At 33.4% G+C, this 21,442-nt stretch overlaps 1 protein-coding gene and 1 long non-coding RNA gene across 7 annotated transcripts in view; one reads left to right on the forward strand and one right to left on the reverse strand.

Annotated features, from left to right (window-relative positions):
- CNKSR2 (connector enhancer of kinase suppressor of Ras 2) overlaps positions 1–21,442 on the forward strand; it is a 277,577-nt gene that overhangs the window by 137,238 nt on the left and 118,897 nt on the right. For all 5 annotated transcript variants that reach the window (XM_025438375.3, XM_025438372.3, XM_025438399.3 and 2 more), the window contains exons 7-8: positions 3,102–3,161; positions 5,952–6,020. In XM_025438375.3, coding sequence (XP_025294160.1) covers positions 3,102–3,161; positions 5,952–6,020 — 129 coding nt within the window. The remainder of the gene's footprint in view (positions 1–3,101; positions 3,162–5,951; positions 6,021–21,442) is intronic.
- Positions 10,370–21,442, reverse strand: part of LOC112654108 (uncharacterized) — a 127,701-nt gene continuing 116,628 nt past the window's right edge. For both annotated transcript variants that reach the window (XR_007409360.1, XR_007409359.1), the window contains exons 7-9: positions 16,189–16,312; positions 11,419–11,575; positions 10,370–10,651 (exon numbers count right to left, since the gene is read on the reverse strand). This is a non-coding gene — a long non-coding RNA (uncharacterized LOC112654108). The remainder of the gene's footprint in view (positions 10,652–11,418; positions 11,576–16,188; positions 16,313–21,442) is intronic.

The raw sequence follows: 21,442 nt of genomic DNA on the forward strand, positions 1-21,442 counted from the left end.
CTGATGTGTGCAATAATTGCACACTTATTTTCCTTCCAGAGGCACAACTAGATTATGTCCATGAGTTTTTATTATGGCTATATTGCTTTTTTTAAACATTTATCCTAGGATATTAGACTTTCTCTATAACCTAATCATTAATGAAACTATTTAGAGCTCTTGTCACACCTTAATTCATAATCAGTAATGATCAGTGTTACAAGAAATGTAGAGAGAAACAAAATCTTTTTCAGAGAAGATGAGTCAATAAAATAAATTTGTGTAATATGAAACACAGGTACTCTTTATAACCACACTGCACATAGTACATGTGTGCTAAAGAGGTCTCAGTCTCTTAGAATAGATGTTAAACAGTGAATGGTTGACTTTAATACCTACAGTTGCCAAATATTATGTTATAATAAGAAAACTGAAGGTGCACAACTCTCCTGTTAATGAACTGATAAATCAGGAGCCTCAACACACTCTAGTGGTGTTGAGTGTGTGGCATGAAGTCAGACTACCTAGGCTTGAAACCTAGCCTCATCCCCTTGGGTAGACTCCCCAGCTTCTCTGGGCCTCAGTTTTCTTATCTCTAAGACAGAAGTAATGATAGTTTATACCACATAGGCTATTGTGAAATAAATATGAAACACTTAAAACAGTCCTTGGCACATTGTAACCAGTTGATATCTGTGATGATGGTGATAGAGAATGATAAGCCATGATGACTGTTTTGTATATCCAAGTGATATATACTGTTTCTTTCCCTGTCTTTTCCCACTTTATTCTCTCACGGTCCTTCTGTGTAAAAATAACTGAAATAAAGCAGTGTTTAGCTCTTACAAATATAATTAAGATCCTTTATTAATCTGATGTGATTTTGTTAATTCCTGGAGGCAAATGATGGCAAGAATCTTGTCCTCTTCTAGGTTCTATAAGAGCACCGTTATATTTACCGCCCCCCATAAATGATGGGATAAGTATTAGCTTAAGGGACATGTGGGTGGTTCAGTGGTTGAGTGTCTACCTTCAACTCAGAGCATGATTCTGGGGTCCTGGGATCAAGTTCCACCTCGGGCTCCCTGTAGGGAGCCTGCTTTTCCCTCTGCCTATGTCTCTGCCTCTCTCTATATATATTTCTTATGAATAAATAAATAAGATCTTTTTTTAAAAAAAGTATTAACTTAAAAAGTAAGTATGCTGTAGACTTGTCACTGGCGTACGGTTGAATATTACCATATGGTCATAGGCAACAACTACTAGACAATTTCTTAATTAATTTCTATATGTACTTCTGTTGAGGTTATTTTATATGAAATAATGAAGTTGCATTTAAAACACTAGAGTTTACAGGTAAATGAACACCTTTTAAATTACATTCATTTTGTTTCACTTTAATCATCCAGGCTCAATCATTTTTGGAACAGGTACCAACGTTTTAGACATAAGACATTACTGAAATGACTTAAGAATTCAAGCCTACTCAGTTTTTTAATAGTACCATCCCATGAACTTTACTGCTTCTTGTTTTTTATTTCTTACTTATTTTCAACGGAGATACATGTACATTTACTTATCTAAATATATAAGTAGGCAAATTGAATTTAAATATTTTTAAATAATAAATGTATAATTAACCGAAAGGTATGGGAAATTAATATTTTAGTAATTGCCTACATAAGTACTAAAATTAGTGCTTTTCTGAAATATTGTTGGTTATTGTTAAATCCATTATATTGTAGGCTTTGAGTTTATTAAAATTCATATTTTTTATTTTTGAAATCAATATTTTAAAATGCAAAGCACTAGTGTATGTAAAACTTCGGTAATTTTTTTTTCCCAAAGAAAAAAGTAACAGAATCTTCCTTAGGGAGGAAAAAAAGCCATTCCATGAATCATCTTTTTTTCTTACTTACTTAAATGAAAATATTTTAATATTTACAATGTGAATATTTTCTTTTTTTTTTTTTTTTTTTTTTTTACAATGTGAATATTTTCTTGTGATTTTTTTCAAGTTCTATCACTATCTATAATTTAAAGTTTTTGTTTGGGATGCCTGGGTGGCTGAGCAGTTGAGCGCCTGCCTTTGGCTCAGGGTGTAATCCCACATTCCAGTCCCACATCAGGCTCCTTGCATGCAGCCTGCTTCTCCCTCTGCCTGTGTCTCCCATAAATAAGTAAATAAAATCTTTTTAAAAAATAAAGTTTTTGTTTGTTCATAAAGCTTACATAATTTCAGGATTTCTAGATAATCTTTCAATTGTAATCAAGCATTTTCTAAAATAGCTTTATTAAGTGGAAAGTGGAACCTCACTCTCTTTTTTAGGAGGAGGGCTTGCCACACATTAACTCTTAATTATTGATATATAAGTGATTGGATATAATTTTTAAACTTTATCAATGAGAGGGCACCTGGATGGCTCAGTGGTTGAGCATCTGCCTTTGGCTCAGGTCATGATCCCAGGGTCCTGGGATGAAGTCCCACATCGGGCTCCCCATAGGGAGCCTGCTTCTCCCTCTGCCAGTGTCTCTGCCTCTCTCTGTGTCTTTCATAAATAAGTAAATAAAATCTTTAAAAAAAACTTCATCAATGAAAATAAAGGCAGGAAATATAGGATTCCATAATAGAGCTATAGAAAAGTTTATATTAACAATATTTTATTACTCTTCTTCTCAAGTAGTACTTGAAGTGGCTCTATAGAAACCTACTTTTTGTTGTGTAATATGTATTAAGTATAATACACTAATAACTAATATTTGAATTTCCCATTATAACTTTTACTTTGCCACAGAACAAATAATAAGGACAGTTAGGGGAGTGAGTTGTGTTCTTTCTCCAGAATACTGAATTACCATGCTACAATGCTACAATTTATAAGTGTCACAGGCAATTTACTTATCAAGTAATTATTTGGTTGAGTACAGGCTTCTTCAGGCAAACTTTAGAAACCAGAACGTTCAGATAGGAATTTTTTTACTAGTTTAAACATAGCATCATTGAATATGGATTCATGGGACATGTGGCAATTTTGATAGGATAAATTTTTTTTGTAAATGGGATTATAATATACTTGAAAACATTCCAATCACTTCACTTTTTTTCTGATGCTTTTTCTTAGGGTATGTATATTAAATCAACATATGATGGCCTCCATGTAATTACTGGAACTACAGAAAATGTAAGTATTGTAACATTTCAGACTATAGTGTGTGTTTTGCTTTTTATTATTAAACAACTTATATATCTCACATAATTGAAATTGACTTCTGAGGACATGAACAAATAAGGAGAAAAAAATAAAAAGACACATTGAGTTAGTAAGTACTGGTTTGGGAAGAATTTCAGTCATTTTATTTAGTTTAGAGTAACTATTTACCTAGAGTAAATCAGATGTTTTCTGTTCATAGCCAGAGATCTGTCTTTGTTATTTTCTGGTTTATGACAAGTTATTTTGACATCTAAAAGAATCTACTTCCATCTGTCAAATAGGTTAGTTATATTAAGAAACTTATAGAAGAAAGAAACATCAGATAATTCAGTCTTTCTGAATACTGCATTATAATTCAGCTCAATTCAGTGAAGAGCCAGCATGATAGAGCTCACTGGTTTTCACAACAGAGTCCCTCCCTGGATCAACAGCATCAGCCTCCCTTGGCAACTTGCTGGCTCACTGGTTTTCACAACAGAGTCCCTCCCTGGATCAACAGCATCAGCCTCCCTTGGCAACTTGCTGGAGATACAAAGTCTCAGATTCCACCCCAGAACTACTAAATCAGAAATTCTGGAGACCAGCCTGTTTCTTAATAAGAGATTTTGCTTTAACAGGTGCTTCTGAGACATTCTCAAATTTGAGAACCACTGCAAGCAGTGGGTTAGAGTCACTAGGTTCCAGAGTCCTACAATTAGTTCTGCATCTTTTTTTTTTAGTTCTGCATCTTAATGGTAGTATAATTTTTGGCAAGTCACTGACCCTATTATTGCTTTAGTTTCCTCAGCTATAAATTGAAAATATTATCTGCACTACACACCTCACTAGGTTGGTGTGAAAATCAAATAACCTAATAGATGTAAAAGGCTGTGCTATAAAGAGCTACAGAAATGTGAAGTGATCGTATTGAATCTGAACATGTCACTAAAATAGATTTGAATAGTATAATAAATCATTATTTCTCCATTCAGTTGTCCCAGACTTCCATCTTGCTCTTAAGAAGGTGCTGAGCTTTGAATATTGCTTCTTTTAGAAATTCTGACAGGTTACATGTTTATGCTGTATTCCTTCAAGGAAGATTGGGGTGGAATTGGTTAATCTCGAGTTTTCATAGATCTCAGTATTTTACCAGCATTTTCTTTTTTAAAAAATCAACATTCTCTTCATCTAATTCACTTACTATGTTAATCATTTATTGCCTTTTTTCCCACTCACTTCTCTTGGTTTCTTGAGAATAGTAAAAACACATAATATACATTGCAGTTGGATTGCTGTACTGGCTTCACATTTGGTATTAAATATGGGGTCAAAATAGCAGTTATATGCATATTAGCAACTAGTTACAATTTTAAAATGGAGTGAGATAATGTATACTATACTCCTGATCACTAATTGATCATTCTAATTTATTTGTACATTCCTCCAATCGTTCATTTATCTATTTGTTCTTGTAACAGACCTTTGCTTCATATCTGCTATGTTCCAGGCATAGGGCTAGGTCTTGAAAGAATTTTTAAATTAGGTGTATGTGTGTGTGTGTGTAAACAGGTAGTAAAATTTGTATAGATAAAGGAAAGAATCATCAATGACACCAAATAAAACCAGAGAAGTAATCACAGATATGATTTTGAACTGTATCTTGAAGAATTGATAGAAATGCACCTCTGAATTGTGTGGGGTCTATATAAAAAAAGTTGAGCACTATGTACTCCTCATATTCATTACTCAGTAATATTTGCTAAATGGGTGAGTGATCATATAAAGATTCAGCCTATGAGTAGTAAAGATATGAACCATATATTAATGGCTCATCATTTAATTCTTTTTTCTCGAAATATTTTACTAGTTTTGGTACCTCAGTCATTTATCATTAGGAGATCTATGCTCAGTCTTAATAAAGCTGCTCACTAAAGTGGTTAAGTTATTTTGCTTTGCTCTGCCCTACTTTCTTAGTTTTCTCTTATGTAAAATGAGAAGTTTGGACAAAATGATCTCTAGGGTCCCATTTAACATTGAAAGTCTGTAATTTATATGACTTACTTTTTTTCCTTATCTATGAAAGAAGTTGCTTCAGTTTCTTTCAATTTTATATGCCAACTATCATTTTCTTTTATATCATGACTGGAACCATTGGCTTGATATTTTTCTTCTATACTCTTCTTTAAAAAGATCAATTGTGAGCCAGATAGCACAGGGACTGAGTATAGTTATAGCCCTATTACAGTAATAATTTACAAACCTTTCATAATTGTAGCATGGTACTTGTCTGATTTGTTAATATGCCTAACTCCTAAAGGTGCTATAAAAATTTTTTTTCTTGTTGTGATACCATTCTTAGGGTTGAGCTCATATCCTAGATGAACTACCCTCTTAAGAGTATACTTATATTATTACTTGACTAACTGGAATTCTCTGGAATATCCTCTTATCTTGAATTCTGACCTATGACAGATCATTCTTTTGTGAATTTCAAAATTTGTTGAATTGAGGTTAATATTACATCAAGACTTTGTTTTGAAATAATTGGAAATTGGAAGTGAATAAATAAATTGGAAATCACGTTTAAAGTAAATTCTGCTTTCTATTATTAGTTATCTATACAGTGCCAATAATACATTAAACACTAGTAATCATTTTTAATTTTTTAAAGATTAATTTCTTGATCTAATTTAAAGAGGTGAACGTATTGTAGTATTTTCAGGTGAAGGAAATGACTGGTAAAATTTATGTTCTTTATCATTTCTGTTATGTTAATTTTAGTCACCTGCAGATCGGTGCAAGAAAATCCATGCTGGCGATGAAGTGATTCAAGTTAATCATCAGACTGTGGTATGTATAATTACCTTATGAGTCAGTGGGAGGAACTGATATAAAGATTTGCTAAAGCTTTCAAAGAATACCAATAAAATGAAATGGCTGTTTGTACAAAATGATCGAATAGCCTTCTTTAAGATAGTTGAATGAATATTCTTAATTATTGGACAGACGATAAGGCATAGTTTTTAAAAAACATAGTTTTAATATAAGGCTTAGAAATACTAGTGTTGGCTGAGGTTAGATGTGCATTTCTATATAGACAGGTGCAAGATAATGTTATACACCCCATGAACCAAGATAATAATTTGGAGCTAGAAATTAATGTGATGATGCACGAAATTCAACATTTCCTGGATAAAATTTACAAGTTTTACTCTACAAACTATGGAATTACCTAGTAGGTATGTTTTGTAAGGGCATACATTCATTCATCTACTTTAACATTGATTTGCTCACTGAAGTGTGTGGTAGATTGGCTTATTTTAAATGTCAGTTTTTTGAACAATTTAAACATTAATAGCCAAATTGGCTCTTCATTTCCCTAAAGGGGACAACAGTTTTTGTTTTAAAACTGTTGCATGTAGCTACATAAGTTCATAAAATTTTCTTGCTCTGTGAACCTCACAAATCCCTTTCCAGGCTAAGATCTTGACAGTGGATTTTTGTGTCAATGGTAGACTTTCAAGGGCTATTTTTCTTATTGTTAGGTTTAGAAAATGAACATCACATGATTTTCACTTTGGGCTGTTTTCTGTCTCAGTTGATTTACTTTTGTCTTCTATATCTGCCAAAATAAAGTGTATTCTCTAAAACAAATTAAGTTAAAATAATCTGTTTATTAATATAACAAACTTCATTTGAAAAAAATGTTGTTTTTTTTTTTGGTAAATATTCTACTATAGCTCACTAACCCTTCAGAGTGGATAATTGTTTCCTAGTGTACCTTTTAATTAAATTTGTTTTTGCCCATTCTAGCGATAGAAGAAACTTTTAGAAGGAAAGGCTATATTTTGGGGGTAAGAAGACTGGTGTGAAAAACTCCAGTCCTTTAAAAAAAAAGAAAAAAGAAAAAAGAAAAACTCCAGTCTTTCTCATTGATTCTGATGTGAAGGTAGAAGCCATTTCATTTTTGGCCTTGAGTAAACTGAGAACTTTGTAATATTGTGGAGAGGCTCCTGAACACTGATAATTAAAGTTACACTGTTTCTTCAATGGGTTCATTAACTAAGTGAATTAAAGTTAATCAAAGTTTAAAAAATTAAACATGTAGGTGTTAGGTTAATAGTAATTAATGCAGAATTCTGGTCATCAGCAAAGCCTTTCCACACTATGACAAGTTTTGATAATGAGAAAGTTGTCATTACTAGAAACTATACAAAGTGGTTGTCCTAACTAAAGTTTCTTGTCCTCTAGGATGAGGCTGTGGGCAGTGGGATAAAGCAGCTGCTTTAGTAGACAAGCAGCTTCTCCCTTTTGTAATGCTCATGCTGCCTCCATTTTTGCAATGTGACCTGAACAAATATGACATCTGTTCAATAGTTGGGACCAATTTCCGGTTGGTCAATTCTAAGTGGGTAGAAATTAGTCTCTAAGGAAAAATAAAATTGTTTAAAGGATACTCTTTCTGGTGCAAAGATTCTGATGTTTGCCAAATGAATATGAAAGTCCTTAAAGGACTGCAAGTGAACTAATAAAATCTATATGGGTTGGTGATACTTAAATACTGTGAGAATGTATAAATACATCTTTGCATCACAGGAATATTCTAAAATATTGAAAATGACATAGAATGATGGTTGGGAGAACTTGCTTCCAGTTTTTGCTCTGAAATTGACTGATGGCTTTAAGTGAATCATAGTAACTATTTAAGCAAAAGCTTATCTTTTTATAATAATAATAATAATAACAACCAACGTTTACTGAGTTCTTACAGGTGCCAAGCATCATGTTAAGTACTTTACATATTTTATGTCACTTACTACTTAAAATAATTATACAAAGAAGGTATATGTGGGAATTGAGACTCAGAATTAATAACTCACCTGCAACTCTGACTCCAAGGTCTTCGTTTTTTGGATTGGGTGGGGGAAGGGCAGCAAGGGTAAGAGAAGAGGAAAGGAAATGAGAATTTACGTAACTAGGGCACTGTATCAACTGAAGTCAAATTAGAAATGGGTTAGAAATTTAACTTTTTTGCTACTTCCTCACTCTTTTCCTTCAGATAGTTACGTAAAACACCTATCACAATGTCAGGCACACATTAAGAGCTCAATAAAAATTAACTTTCCAACCTCCCTTCTTCCCTTTTACCTGCAACACTCTTGAGCCAACTGGAGTCTGGTCTTAGCAGACTGCTACTAGGACCTCCAAATTGATTTTGGATGATAATAGAGACATTCTCTGACAGGAGAATATGTTGAATTCCCTAAAACTAGCCGTCCTTACTAATGTGATCAATTACCAGATTGTCTTCTTTGTGTTCAAATGAGAGGCCTATTTGTGTAAGAATGGCTCATTTTATTAAGTGCAGCCTAGTCTGCTCTCTCTTTCTTGCTTTTGCCTCCTTTGTGGTCTGTACAGTGCTTTTAACTTCTTACTAGATAATATACAAAAATGATGAAATGGAAATTATCTGTTTTTTTTTTTTACTGTAAAAGAGTTGGTAGGTAGGTAAATTAGTTGAAACAAGTATAAATTATTTGTAGTCTACAATTACCCCTTCTGTCCCTCCATTAATTACCAGAGACAGTAGGGGTTGGTTATGATATAATTACTACATTAAGGTGTGGCCTGATACATTTGGAATACTTATCTAATATTATTTTTAATCAAGTAATTGACCAGAATAGCGAGATAATTGCGAATATTGTTCTATACCAATTTAGACTTGATAGTGAAGACTAAAGTTCAATCATATTTTGAATGTTATCAGCCTAGTTAGTATTTTTCTATAAATTTCCTACTGCTAAAGGTAGTAATATATAATATAAAATCTGACAACTTTTCTTATTTTAAAATACATAGAGAAGCAGTTTGAAATTTTTCCCTAGGGTCTGAGAAAGTTGAATGACTCACAGATAAATTCAAGTACTATTTTTTGAAATTGCTAGTATGGTATATCTTTGAGATGTCCAATTAGATGTATGTATTTTCTAGTTTGCTCTCTTTTCAAAAAGTATATTTTCTTATTTGAAACGAAACTGGAAGTTTTATGTCATTTTTCATATTGCTATATTCTTTATTATAAATGGCTTTTAAGCTTTGCAAATCAACATACTTCTGTGGCTGAGAAACTGTGGCTGCCAGGTAGGAAGAAGAAAAAATCATGAACATCCAAGCAAAGCAGACTGAGTCCTATTGCATGTCTTCCCCGCCAGTGAAGATCCAACTCCTCAAAGCTGCTGGAATCTCCCAAGATTTTTTCCACTTCATCTGACACTACATCCCTCTCTCTGGGAGATACCTCGGCATAGTTTGAACCAGCAACTCTGCCCTCATGATGCACTTTTAACACGTATTTTTAGCTGATGAGACTATTTATAGTTATTAAATCTATTGGGGCATATTCCTAATGAATCTGTTAAATTTTATGTTAATACTGTTTTTGGTGTGTAAGTGTTTTAAAGATTCAATCCATACTAAAAACAGATATTTTCTTCTTAGGAATACCAATTAAAAGGAGGGGGTATGTGGTGGTTGAATCCAGCATTTGGAAAATTTCCTCTTATTTTGTGTAAATATTAAAACATATTCACTATTACTTTGAAAGGTCTCTTGAAACCTGGTGACTACCCTCTGGCACAAAATATATGTAGCCATAAAGGCTACTGGGATGGAAAAATAACTAGGTTGGGATAGTCAAAAAGATAGATTGCAGCAAATAGGATGTTGGACAATGATTAGTGAGAAATGGAAGATGAGTACTATAAGCTAATGGTCTTTGTTATCCCTCAAGTGGTAAACATTTGCTCAACCAGACTTACAGGTGGTGGCAGTGGTGGCTGGAGGAAGGGAACATATTAAAGGACTGTTGAGTCATCTGGAAAGGTCATTCTAACTTCATTTATATAATTATCAAATGTATCTCCCTTAGTCTCTCTTATTCTCACCACTAGTCTCTCCTTTTTTACTTTGTCCTCACCCTCTTGTTCCTTCAACCCCAGAAGAGTACTATTTACAAGGGAAGCCAGCATTATCAGAACGGATGCAAAATGTGGTGACCCATTAAAGCCCAGCTCCCCCTTCCCCTCCTTCCCTCTCACCCTACCTCCCAGTCCCTGCACTTCAGCAGGAAGGAGTGGTTCATTGAATGGAATGAATACCAGGATATTGACTAACACCAGATGTGCCCTTTCTTTCTCTCTTTTTAAATTTACTAAAATGTTGACTTTGTTCTTTAACATTTTTTTCTAACTCCGTTTTCTTCTCCTTTCCTTTACCATCCTTATCACTTCTCACTTCACTGTTTTTCCTCCATTCTTCACCTTGTTCACATTTTTATTCTTTATTCTTCTGTTCTTCCTTCTCAAATGAGGAAGTATTTGTCTTATAATTTCTTATGCCCAAAATGTTGAAAACTGAGACCTCAAATGGCAGTATTTCTGGTGCATCTCATGTCTTATTCCTGTAAACACAAGATGTTGCTGGAGTACAGAGATTGAATATATTAGCATGGTGTTTAACATTTTGCTTAATGAATGATTATGAAAATACCATAAAATAACTCTGTTAGGGTTCTAAGAAATTGGTATTCAAAACAGGAAGTGAATTGTTCTCTTTTGGAAGGAAAAAATCATGAAGAGTCATTTATCAAAAATTACAGGAAACTGCATCATAGACTTCAATTACTCATAATAATATTTTATTTCAAGTTCTGCCTTACATAGTAGATCGTTTATGAGATTATCATAGTTTTTTTTCTATTTTGCATTAAACATTGCAGATTTGATAAGAATATGTGGAAACTGATTTTGAAGTGCCACATATTGCTATAAACTATATAATATTTTATTTTGCCTAGAAAAATCAATTCATTACTTTATTATCCAATATAGTATTTTATGAGTTTTATATTACCAACTGAAGCTTATTACATTGTCTTTATATAAAGGAGATAAGTTGTATGATGCCTTAACAATGGTAACTTGCTGTTAACCAATTTATTTTCTCTGCAGATTTCTACATCCTGACTTATTTCTTAATTCTATACTTTTTACTAGCTTCACCAGGAAAAATGGAATTGCCTTTGAAAATGGTTACTCCTGATTTATTCTTATTAGTAGTATATATACATCTTTTGTTATCAATATATGGTAAATATGATCTAGTTATTTATATGGAATTTTAAGAGGTTTTTTTATAAATGATTATTATGTATGTTTCAAATGTGTCTATTGGCTGATGTTCTTACCTGCTTCAGCTTATTAAGTGTGTGACTCACTTGCAAATTAGTATCAATAACTGCAGCCCTTTTCCTACCCCTATGGAAAAGGCAAAAAGTCAGCTGGTCACAATTGCCTAACTCACTTTCCGTCTGTAGTAGGGGTGGGCAATTAGTAGATAACTGTCTGAAAAAGATAAAAATTATTGCATGAAAGGTAAACACATTAAAGCACCATAACATAGGAAATTCAAGAGATAATGATAATAATCTTACATTCTTTTCAGGTTATTTAGCCCTAGGATTCAAATGTAGGCTTCATCCACTAAATTAATATTCTGATCAGCCTCATGGCTGAAATCTTAGGTAATGTAACCACTGATTACTTTTACATTTCTCTCATCTTACAACCCTAATACTGGGCAATAAAGAATTTTTTAAAATTGGAACGAATGGCCGAGAGTTCAGTATGGCCCCATTTGGAGCTGACATTGAGTTACTATTTTTGTCTGAGTTGTTGGATTTCTGGTAAAATGATTTCTAAAGATAACTGCTACAGTGAAAGTATTTTTAGCCATTATGGAAGTTCTTAAATTAAATTTTTTATTAATAAAGGTTTAGAATGCTATTTAGCTATATATATATATATATATATATATATGGCATATATACTCATGCTTTGGTTTTGTCTTGATATATATGGACATCTATTGCAGTATTTGTATTTTCAAGTAAACATGTCTGTTAAATGTCTGACAGTAAATGATATAAACATTATTAATAGCAAAAATTGTACATTTTTAAGCATGTCACTTTTTGAATAGCAGAGTTTTGGTTACTTTTAATTATTTTCTCCATGTGGATGCCTAAATTAAATTTAAGCATGATTTTTCATAAGTACAGATGTTTTCATTATTCTTTCTCAAAATTCTTATAAGCACGACCTGTAGATTTTTAGATTACAGTGCTTTGTTTCATCCTCTAACTTTGTTGACTATAACTCTTTAAGATGCAAATTTCTGTATCTTTGCAAGAAGAACAGAAATGAAATATAGGAAGGAATGGCTGAAACATAATAATTTCCTAATATGTAAACATAAAATTGTTTTAAAATTTAACTCACGTAAATATCTTTAAAACTTTTAGTTAAAAACCTGTATTATTATGGTTCTTTTAAAATATGTTCTTAATTTTGAGGGGGTTAGGTTCTATGATATGATCAAAGATTCTCCCCAAAAGCCTTTCATGGTAATGTGATTGTCTTCTTCCTCCATCTATCCCTAGCAGAGGCTTTCAGATTCACTCAATTTTACGTTTTGGAATGAAATAAAAACAACATTGGCTTTGATTCAGTTTTCTATAGCATATACGAATATAAACCATTAAGTCCCCAAAATAAACCTTTGGCCTTCAGAGACCACAACATTACAAAATACCATATGGAAATGGAAGAAGGGAAAGAGAGCTGTATGCTCAAGATGCTAAACTGTACCCACAGTTTTTTAATCAGCTGGCCGCAGAAGCAGAGACACCAGCAATAGAAAGGCTGCAGTTAGGATGCGTGATAGATAACAGGAGATGATGCAAGTAACAGGATATGTAAATGTGTCACTTTTGGTGAAAACTATGTGGGTGAGTCCTAAAACATAAAGGAAAAAATGATGACTGTTTTCCTCCCATGAGATTCCCCGTGAGGCAACCAAGAAATTCCCATGTAGCTCTACACAACTTATTAGTTACGGAGGAAAAGACTCCAGGAAGAAGGTGTGCAATAGGTAAAAGTACTAGTTTATTGTAGTCCTCAAGTTGGCTTTCTGTCTTGGACTACTTGTTCATTCTGTGGCAGTGAGAAATTATGTTCTTTGTGCTTTCTCTTTAAATATAGTGCACACGTTGTATATATGACTCTGAAATTCACATGAAAATATTAAGCACAAAAACATACATGTAAATCAAATGTAAGCAACTCAGCATGGCCCAAGTTTTACAGCAATATTAAGCCACCAAAAAAATGCCTTAAAAAAACAAATGCCAAATCGAACTTCAATTAAAAAATATATTTAAAAATGCCTTGGCATCCTCTTATTTCACTGGATAAATGCCTTTTAATGTTAAGGAGGATGTGAGATGAAGAGTCATTCAATGAATAAAAATGTAAAATTGTAGGGGTTTTCCCCTAATGAAGATAATACTTTTAATTCCCATGTTCCTTTTCAAATGCTTATTCCTTTTATCTTGTCCCAAGATTACCTTTTCTAAAGTAATGTTTATAAAAATATCAATATTAAGGTTTTATATAAAATAGTTACACCTTAGGACATTTCTGAATACTGTGGATTACCTAATTACTTAATGCTAGAATTTAAATCACTTTTTTGTGTATAATTACTTAACCAAATGCATACCTTTTAGCTTATATTCATTTGTATATGAACCATGTGCAAATCTCTGTTTCTAATCAGTAAATGAGTGGAAAGGCAGAATTAGGATATTTCCAAATACTATAATTTAATATCATAAGACCTTCTCATTAGTATTTTGTGGAAAAAAATTTAAGTGAAGGTGAAGTTTGGTACCCAAGGTTTATAGTTCTAGGATCCTTGAAAGATATTGTATATCAAAATTCATTACTTCTGAAATGTTTATAACTATGACATTTCTTTCACATAGCTTGTTTTGCTAAAGAAAGAGGCAGTCACAGATATAAAATGTTGAATTTATTAGTTATTTCAATAACTTTTTAGAAATGTGAAGGACATTGTAATAAATATCTCAGCAACAAAAGATATGGTAATGACAGAGTGTCATTAGTCACAGCATAGTGGGTTGTGTATTGAATTAAGTATCTAAAGTGCTTTTAAAAGAGTAGAAGGATGTTTGGGTATAGCATGGCTCATGTCATCAGACATTCATATAGGCACACCTCAAGTCTCTTTGAAATTTCCTTTGTGAAGAGGTATAATTTATACATTACAACTTGTGGGTAAGAGTTTGTGTATACACAGGAGCATGTATAAATGTTAATGAATCTGTTACTTTGTCTTGTGAAGGATAATAACTTTAAAAATAGTTTAAGAAATGTCCTATCTTCCTGTCTAGGTATAGAGATGCTTTCTTGTAACTCCAAATACAGCTGTGACAAAGGTAAAGAAGTTCTGGGTTGATAGGCTTAAATTCTTACCTTAATGCTTATTTTAACTTTGGCTTCTTGGGACCATAGCATAGAGTTTCTTTTCATATGTTGGTCAACTAATTCACCAGGTGTTTGGGAATTAGGGTAGGGCATGTCCTAAAGGGGTCAGAGACTACTTCTTCCCTCTATGTACCAAGAGGAAAGGAAGCCACTCATCTCTTCAGCACCAACCCCAAAGCCTCTTGTGCACCTAATCTGGGCAACTCAGTGTCCAAGGACCTGCCACTTATGTTGCCCTTCACCCAAGGAATTACAAGCCCCATCTACAAGAAAGCAGAACCTCTGGCTTTTAACACTTTTGGGATACCTTAAAGACTTTCTTGGGAAATTTTAATCTGGTTTGTGTTGTATGTAAAATACATTTCAGTGTGCAGGTTGGGGATTACATCTAAACTAATAAGTAATATGACTTGCCATTGCTTAGAGACACTGGCTTGTGCTACCTCAGATGGTCAGGAAGATAATATTACTAGTTCAACATATGTGAAAAACATATTATCTATAACTAATAATACATAATTTGTATAAGATGCATATGGTGGCTTTTAAGAGATTCATTCTAGCCCATGAGCTTATTAATATGAATGAAATATTCTAATAAATGTTGAGAAACTTGGACTACTTATAACCACTATAAAACATTTTTCTGGTAGAAAAAAAAACTTAAAAGTGTTCATATAATGTGTATGATAAAGCAGAGTCTTTCTATGATGAAATAGGAACTTTATCCACTGTTATATTCCTTTTCATAATCACATCACTATGTCTTTAGGTCTGGGGTATCCAAGATGCAAATACTATTTTTCAAGTGTTCACTTATAAGAAAGTTTACTTGGTAGTTTAGTGTAAGGAACGTCTATTATAGCTTTAGTATCATCAGGTATATTCATTTAGAGAAAAATTTTATACATCTTAGTTTTACATACTAAACTAAACTCCCATTGGAGTTTCAAGGCACTTTATTGTCTCTGAAACACTTACATTCTCGGGTAACCATGATACCACTAGTCAAGTTTTTAACAGATATTAAGTATCTACCATTTGTAAAGCTTGCAGGTATATCCAGACAAATAAGACTCTGTTTTTAATTGTTTAAAAAAACCCTCAAAATCCAGTTTTGTGAGGGTAGGTGGAGAGGAGGGGTGTGAGGAAAAATATATAACTTTAATAAGAGGTAGTATGTGAAAAACTGCCACTAGAGAGATACAGTGTGCTATGAGAGTTACAGGAGGAAAATAGGGTTCTTTCTAGATGTTGAGAGGCTTTATGATGGATATTGCATTTACTGTGAGCCATTATAGATAGGTAAGATTTTGTAGGTGGAAGAAAAATTAGAAACAGAAGGAAGAATGCTTTTGCAGAGACATGGCCGAGGAAGAAAGTGGCATTTGAGAAGAGTGTATAGTTCAATCCACCACCTCTTCCACACATAGAGAACTAAAAGTTGCTAAAAACAGTGATACTTTTTCTCACACCTCTTTCCACTCCACATCTCCTTCATCTGTTGACCTAAGAAATTCAGCTTATGCTAATAGGAAGCCTTTCCTGAACCCACAAGGATGGATTAAATGCCCCTTTTGGGGACCCCCATTGCACCCTCTACTCACCTTATTTGAAGTTCTTCTCTTTACTGTGTTTCTTCACCAGCTTATCTCTTCTGTTGCTCGTGCTCTTTAATGAGGCTCAGGCTACTGAGGGAGGCACTTGAGGGGATGAACACTGGGTGTTATTCTGTATGTTGGCAAATTTAACACGAATAAAAAATAAATTTATTATTAAAAAAATGAGGCTCAGGCTGATGTATGCACCATTGCATGCATACTACGTAGAAAGTACCTGATAAATAAACTGACTATAAGTTATTATCGTTAATCTTAAAAACATTAAGCACCTAAAATATTCTGGACATGGGCGAGTCACTGCCTTCAAGAGGCTCATGGTGTAGCACAGCAGCTCTCAAAATTGGTTCCCAGACCAGTATCCTCAGCCCCTCTTGAGAACTTGTTTTAAAAATGCGAATTCCACCTGAGACCTACTGGATCAAAAACTGAGAGTTAAAACACAGCAAGCTGTTTTAATAAGCTTTCCAGGTGATTCTAACACATGCTAAAGTTTGAGAGGCACATTAAAGAGAAATAGTAGACAGCTGTGGCCATATTGACAAAGATTTTTGAGGGGGTGATGCTTTAATTGGGCCTTTAGAGAGCTTTTTGAAGGATTTTAAGGAAAGAACACTTCCTCGCTGTAGCAGTATTTCAGAGCTACAAAAGACTAGAGGCAGAAGACCAGTTAGGACTTTATTTTAGGTCCAGCAATCAGGTAAAGCAAGCCAGAACTAGGGTGGTAAGAAGAGACATTAGTTACAAGGATCTATTCTTTAGGACACGTGGATTTAAGAGATGGGAAATGGTTGTAGGTGACCTCGTACTCCAAATTTGAGAGGATGATGGGGAACTTTTTATTGATGTTAAATGAGTTTGATTTTCAAAATGTTGCATTCATTTGAATTACCAATGGGATATTTAGAGGGTGGGGCTTGCTTGCTCTCCTAATGCTTTGTGCTTTAGAATCAAACAGACTTAAATATGAAATCTGGCTTTGCCACGTAAACAAATTTGTAATATTGACTGAGAAAACCTAATCTCTTTTTGCTTCAAGTTCTTCACATGTGAACTGGGTTAAATAGTTTCCCTCATAGGGCTGTTAAGGATGAAAATACAAATAAAAGCAATGTAACAAAGATATGAAGAATATAGCCTAGTGAATTATTGTTGCTTGATTATTCCATAGCTATTAGTATGGATGAACTGAACTGTTGGAAGTATGTCACCAGAGTTCTAGGAAGTAGGGATGATTAGATTTGGGAGTCATATATATATACAAAGTTGGTAGTGGAAGCTTGGGAAAGAGATCCTTGTAGGAAGACAGCATGCAATTTTAGAAAGGGGTCCAACATTTAGCCTAGGGTAAACACCTGCTTTTATCAGTTGTGAGGAGAAAGAAAAGATGGAGAACAAGCAATCAGAGATGTCCAGAACCTAATCTTTTGTATCATCTATTTGCATTTTCCTACCCATTCTGCATCTTAGAGTTGGAATATCTTTGATTATTACAATATTTTTTCTTCAGTTGTATCCTTAAGCCTTTATCTCTTGAAATTTTGTACCTTATTTAATTCCTTTCTGTATTAGTGGATTAGCCTCTTATATTAGCCACCACTAGGATCTCTTCCCCCTTCTTTCAGATCTCCCTTTATCTCCTAGTACAGAAAGGCTTTTATTGAAGCCAATGTAAAGAATACATTAAAATCATTTTTTAAATTACTTTTATTTCCTTACATGGTTTCTAATTTGGGTCTGTCACACAATATTTTTAAACTATAACCAGAAACAAATTAGAAAATGGGGCAGCCCCAGTGGCGCAGCGGCTTAGCGCCGCCTGCAGCCCAGGGCATGATCTTGGAGACCCTGGATCAAGTCCCACGTCGGGCTCTCTGCATGGAGCCTGCTTCTCCCTCTGCCTGTGTCTCTCTCTCTCTCTCTCTCTCTCTGTCTCTATGAATAAATAAATAATCTTTAAAAAAAAAAAGAAAATGGAAAGCCAATCTTGAAAAATGATTATTTTATGTATTTTCACGTGTGTACCATTACCTTTAGCTCCTAAATTACCTTTAGCTCCTTTAACTCTCAAATTTCCTGAAGTTCTAAATCACATACTTGCCTCTTTATATCATACCAACTACCCATGTCCCCCTATAATCTGCCAACCATAAGTATCTCAACAGGTAAAGACAAATAATTTCAAGAATTCACTACACTTTATTATATGGCTGAAGATGTGTTAGGATATCACATAGCCAAAGCTGGGAATCATTTTTCCCAGAACTTTAGTATTGTGTCATATTTGCCCTTGAATAGAACATGGTACAACCCAATATGGATACAATTGTTAAGAATTAGATATAGTAGACAATATAGAAACTAATGAAGAAATGAACCAAATTAGAGAGTTTGAGATAGATCTAAGGAAAAGGACTATTTGAATGAGAGACATGAAGTCCAGTTGCTGTTTAGGAGTATACAAGCCCTGGATGGGACTGATAGAGCCAAAACCTATGTATGTTATTGAGAAAAATGTCACACATGGGCTGTGAATTACTCAGCCAACTTCATTCCCATTCAGTAATTAATATGTAAACCTGATTTAATGTTCAAGTATCTGCTGAAATAATTCATTAAACCAAAAATCAACAGATAATACAGTTCTTATTAAGCACTGTTGAGTAACAAATTTTTTGCTAATTATCTGAAAGTATAATTAACAGAGCAGATATGATTCCCCCATCACCACCTTTTCGTGTTTTAAATAGTGTTGTCTTTCTGGCTCTATACTTTTTGTGGAAATTGTCCCTATGTAACAAACAGTCCTCATTAAGTAATTCATAAAATTCATGATTTTCTACTATTCATGGACTAAGTCTATTTATTTTATTAATTTTGCTGTATATAATAATGTATTTATCACTAAAAGTTCAGGAAATAGAAGTATAAAGAAGAAAATATATACTGTAGTCCTTACTCCCCTTTAATGTAACACTGTTAATGATGTTGTATATCTATGTTTTTTATATTTATATAAAAATTTTTTTAGAAAAGAGTTGTTACATTTGCTATTTTGGAACTTCTTTTCTGCACAATTTTTATACCTCTTACTAATGGACATTTACATCAATTTTTGGTTGGTTTAAACAGCACTGTGACACACATGATGCACATATCTCTGCTTTTATCCAAGTCATTTCCTTATGGTAGTGGAAGTAGAGTTGGGGAATCAGAGGTACATACTTTATATGGGTCATCATGGATATTTGTTTACTTTTGTTTAAAATATTGCTAATGTTATGTCAGTGAAAGTGGGAAGGCTGATTGATAAATAGTAAAATGTGTGTTGCATGTAAATATTGAATCACTAAATTCTACACCTAAAACTCATATTACACATATGGTAACTAACTGGAATTTACATAAAAAATTGAAAAACAAACTGAAAAAACTAGTGAAATTACAAACTTTTCTGCTATAAAATTAAATTCAGCTATAAAATTAAAATCTAGCTAAATTACTGCCTTCTTATCAAAAAACAATTCTACTTTCTCATGGAAAAATAATTTTATTTTTGGGGATTGCATATTCAAAAAGAGCATACAAAAATTGTGAAAGAACAAGATAAATTAAATTGCAGTGAACATTATACAGGAAAACACCATCTAGCTTTAGAAATTCCCAGCTAGTCACAATGATCATATCAGAATAAAATGGAAAGAAATTGGTGGATAGAAATGTGTAATTCATTGTTGAGAATACATATCCTGAAAGAAAAAGATGGCCATCGTATTGACTGTTTTAGTCTAGTTAGTAATTATTTGAATAAATAAAATAAATGATAAAATGTGGCTATCATTAATAAGTTGTTCATAAACTCTTTGTATAAACAGCATGGTTTCTTCTCCAAACCTTGATCTCAAAAATCTGCTCACATATTTTTTTGGCAAGCAAAATGAACACTTGGATTTGAATTCACTTTGCTTTGACTCTTGGCTTATAGAAATGGCTGCAGAGACACTACTTAGCTATCGGAGGAATCAAGCTCAATGTAATACACCTTTGGGCACATAATAATCCCCACTTACATGTAATGGAAGATATTTGACCAATTTCATTACTTTAGTTATCTGCATTAATGTGATTTTTTTAAACTGGCAGCCTCTTATTCGTGTTAGGCAAGTATCATAATGATCATTTTGATTCATATCTGAGACCCCTGAGTTTTTAAGCATTGTAGCATCTCAGTTCTTTTTTGTCCTCTTTCTCTTCAGTAGAGGTTATGATTTAAATGAATGCCCACTCATTATAAAAACCAGCAGCTCCCATTATCCCACAGTGGCTGCAGTCCAGAGTACCTCTTCATCATAGTCTCAGGATCTGTGATTCTTTCAGTGGAAGTGCTTATTCTTTTCAGCTTGGTCATTATCTTCCAGGCAAAAACATGATGAATAACAGACAAGGGCACCCATTCCCTTGCACTTGGATGCCTAAGAAGAAACTAGATTACAGTTCAATTTGCTAAATCCTGCTTGTGATCCAGGATAAATTTTGATCCAATGTATTTATATAATATCCTGGAAAATTCTAATCCATTAGAGTTGGGATAAAAGCTTCTCTCTTTTAAGTGTGAAATGTGTTCTTTTAACCTTAAAACAATAGCCATTTTTAATGTGTTTCTTTAAGGCATAGTTAGAGGATTTCAGTTACCTGATAACTGCATAACTAGTCCATATTCAAGCAAACTAACAAATTATTCTATGTTTAAAAGCTTAAAAGGATGATGAGAGAAGTAACTTAACACAGAAAACAGCTGAGTCCAGTTTCAAGACATTTATCAAGTACTTGGGTTTAATTATACAATACGTTTTGAGGTGATACTCAAATAGAATGGCTTCATTAAATTCAGCACATTATACTGTAAGTTTATAGGGTTTTTTAGAACACATTTCCAATAGCTGCTGTATGGAAGTAGTGTTGTCATTTTTATTCTATCCTTATAGTGTGGTAAAAGGTTAATTGTGTTGATGCTGTCTTCCATGCATCGGAATGTTGCCTTGGTTTGTTAGTACCAGCTATCAGTAGTATGAAGTCAGTCTAATTTAGGGACACTTGTACCACATAGTTCCAAAAGATGGTGATGAGAAAGCATGTGGTATATCTTGCAAGCTCAGGACATTGCCAAATCCTTGTTTTCAAGCATGTGGATTTTTGAATTGTACTTGTGAACAGAGCTTGGATCTAGACCTTGCACAGCATT

This window comes from Canis lupus, chromosome X (genome assembly GCF_003254725.2).
Source record: "Canis lupus dingo isolate Sandy chromosome X, ASM325472v2, whole genome shotgun sequence".
In the NCBI taxonomy this organism is placed as follows: Eukaryota; Metazoa; Chordata; class Mammalia; order Carnivora; family Canidae; genus Canis; species Canis lupus.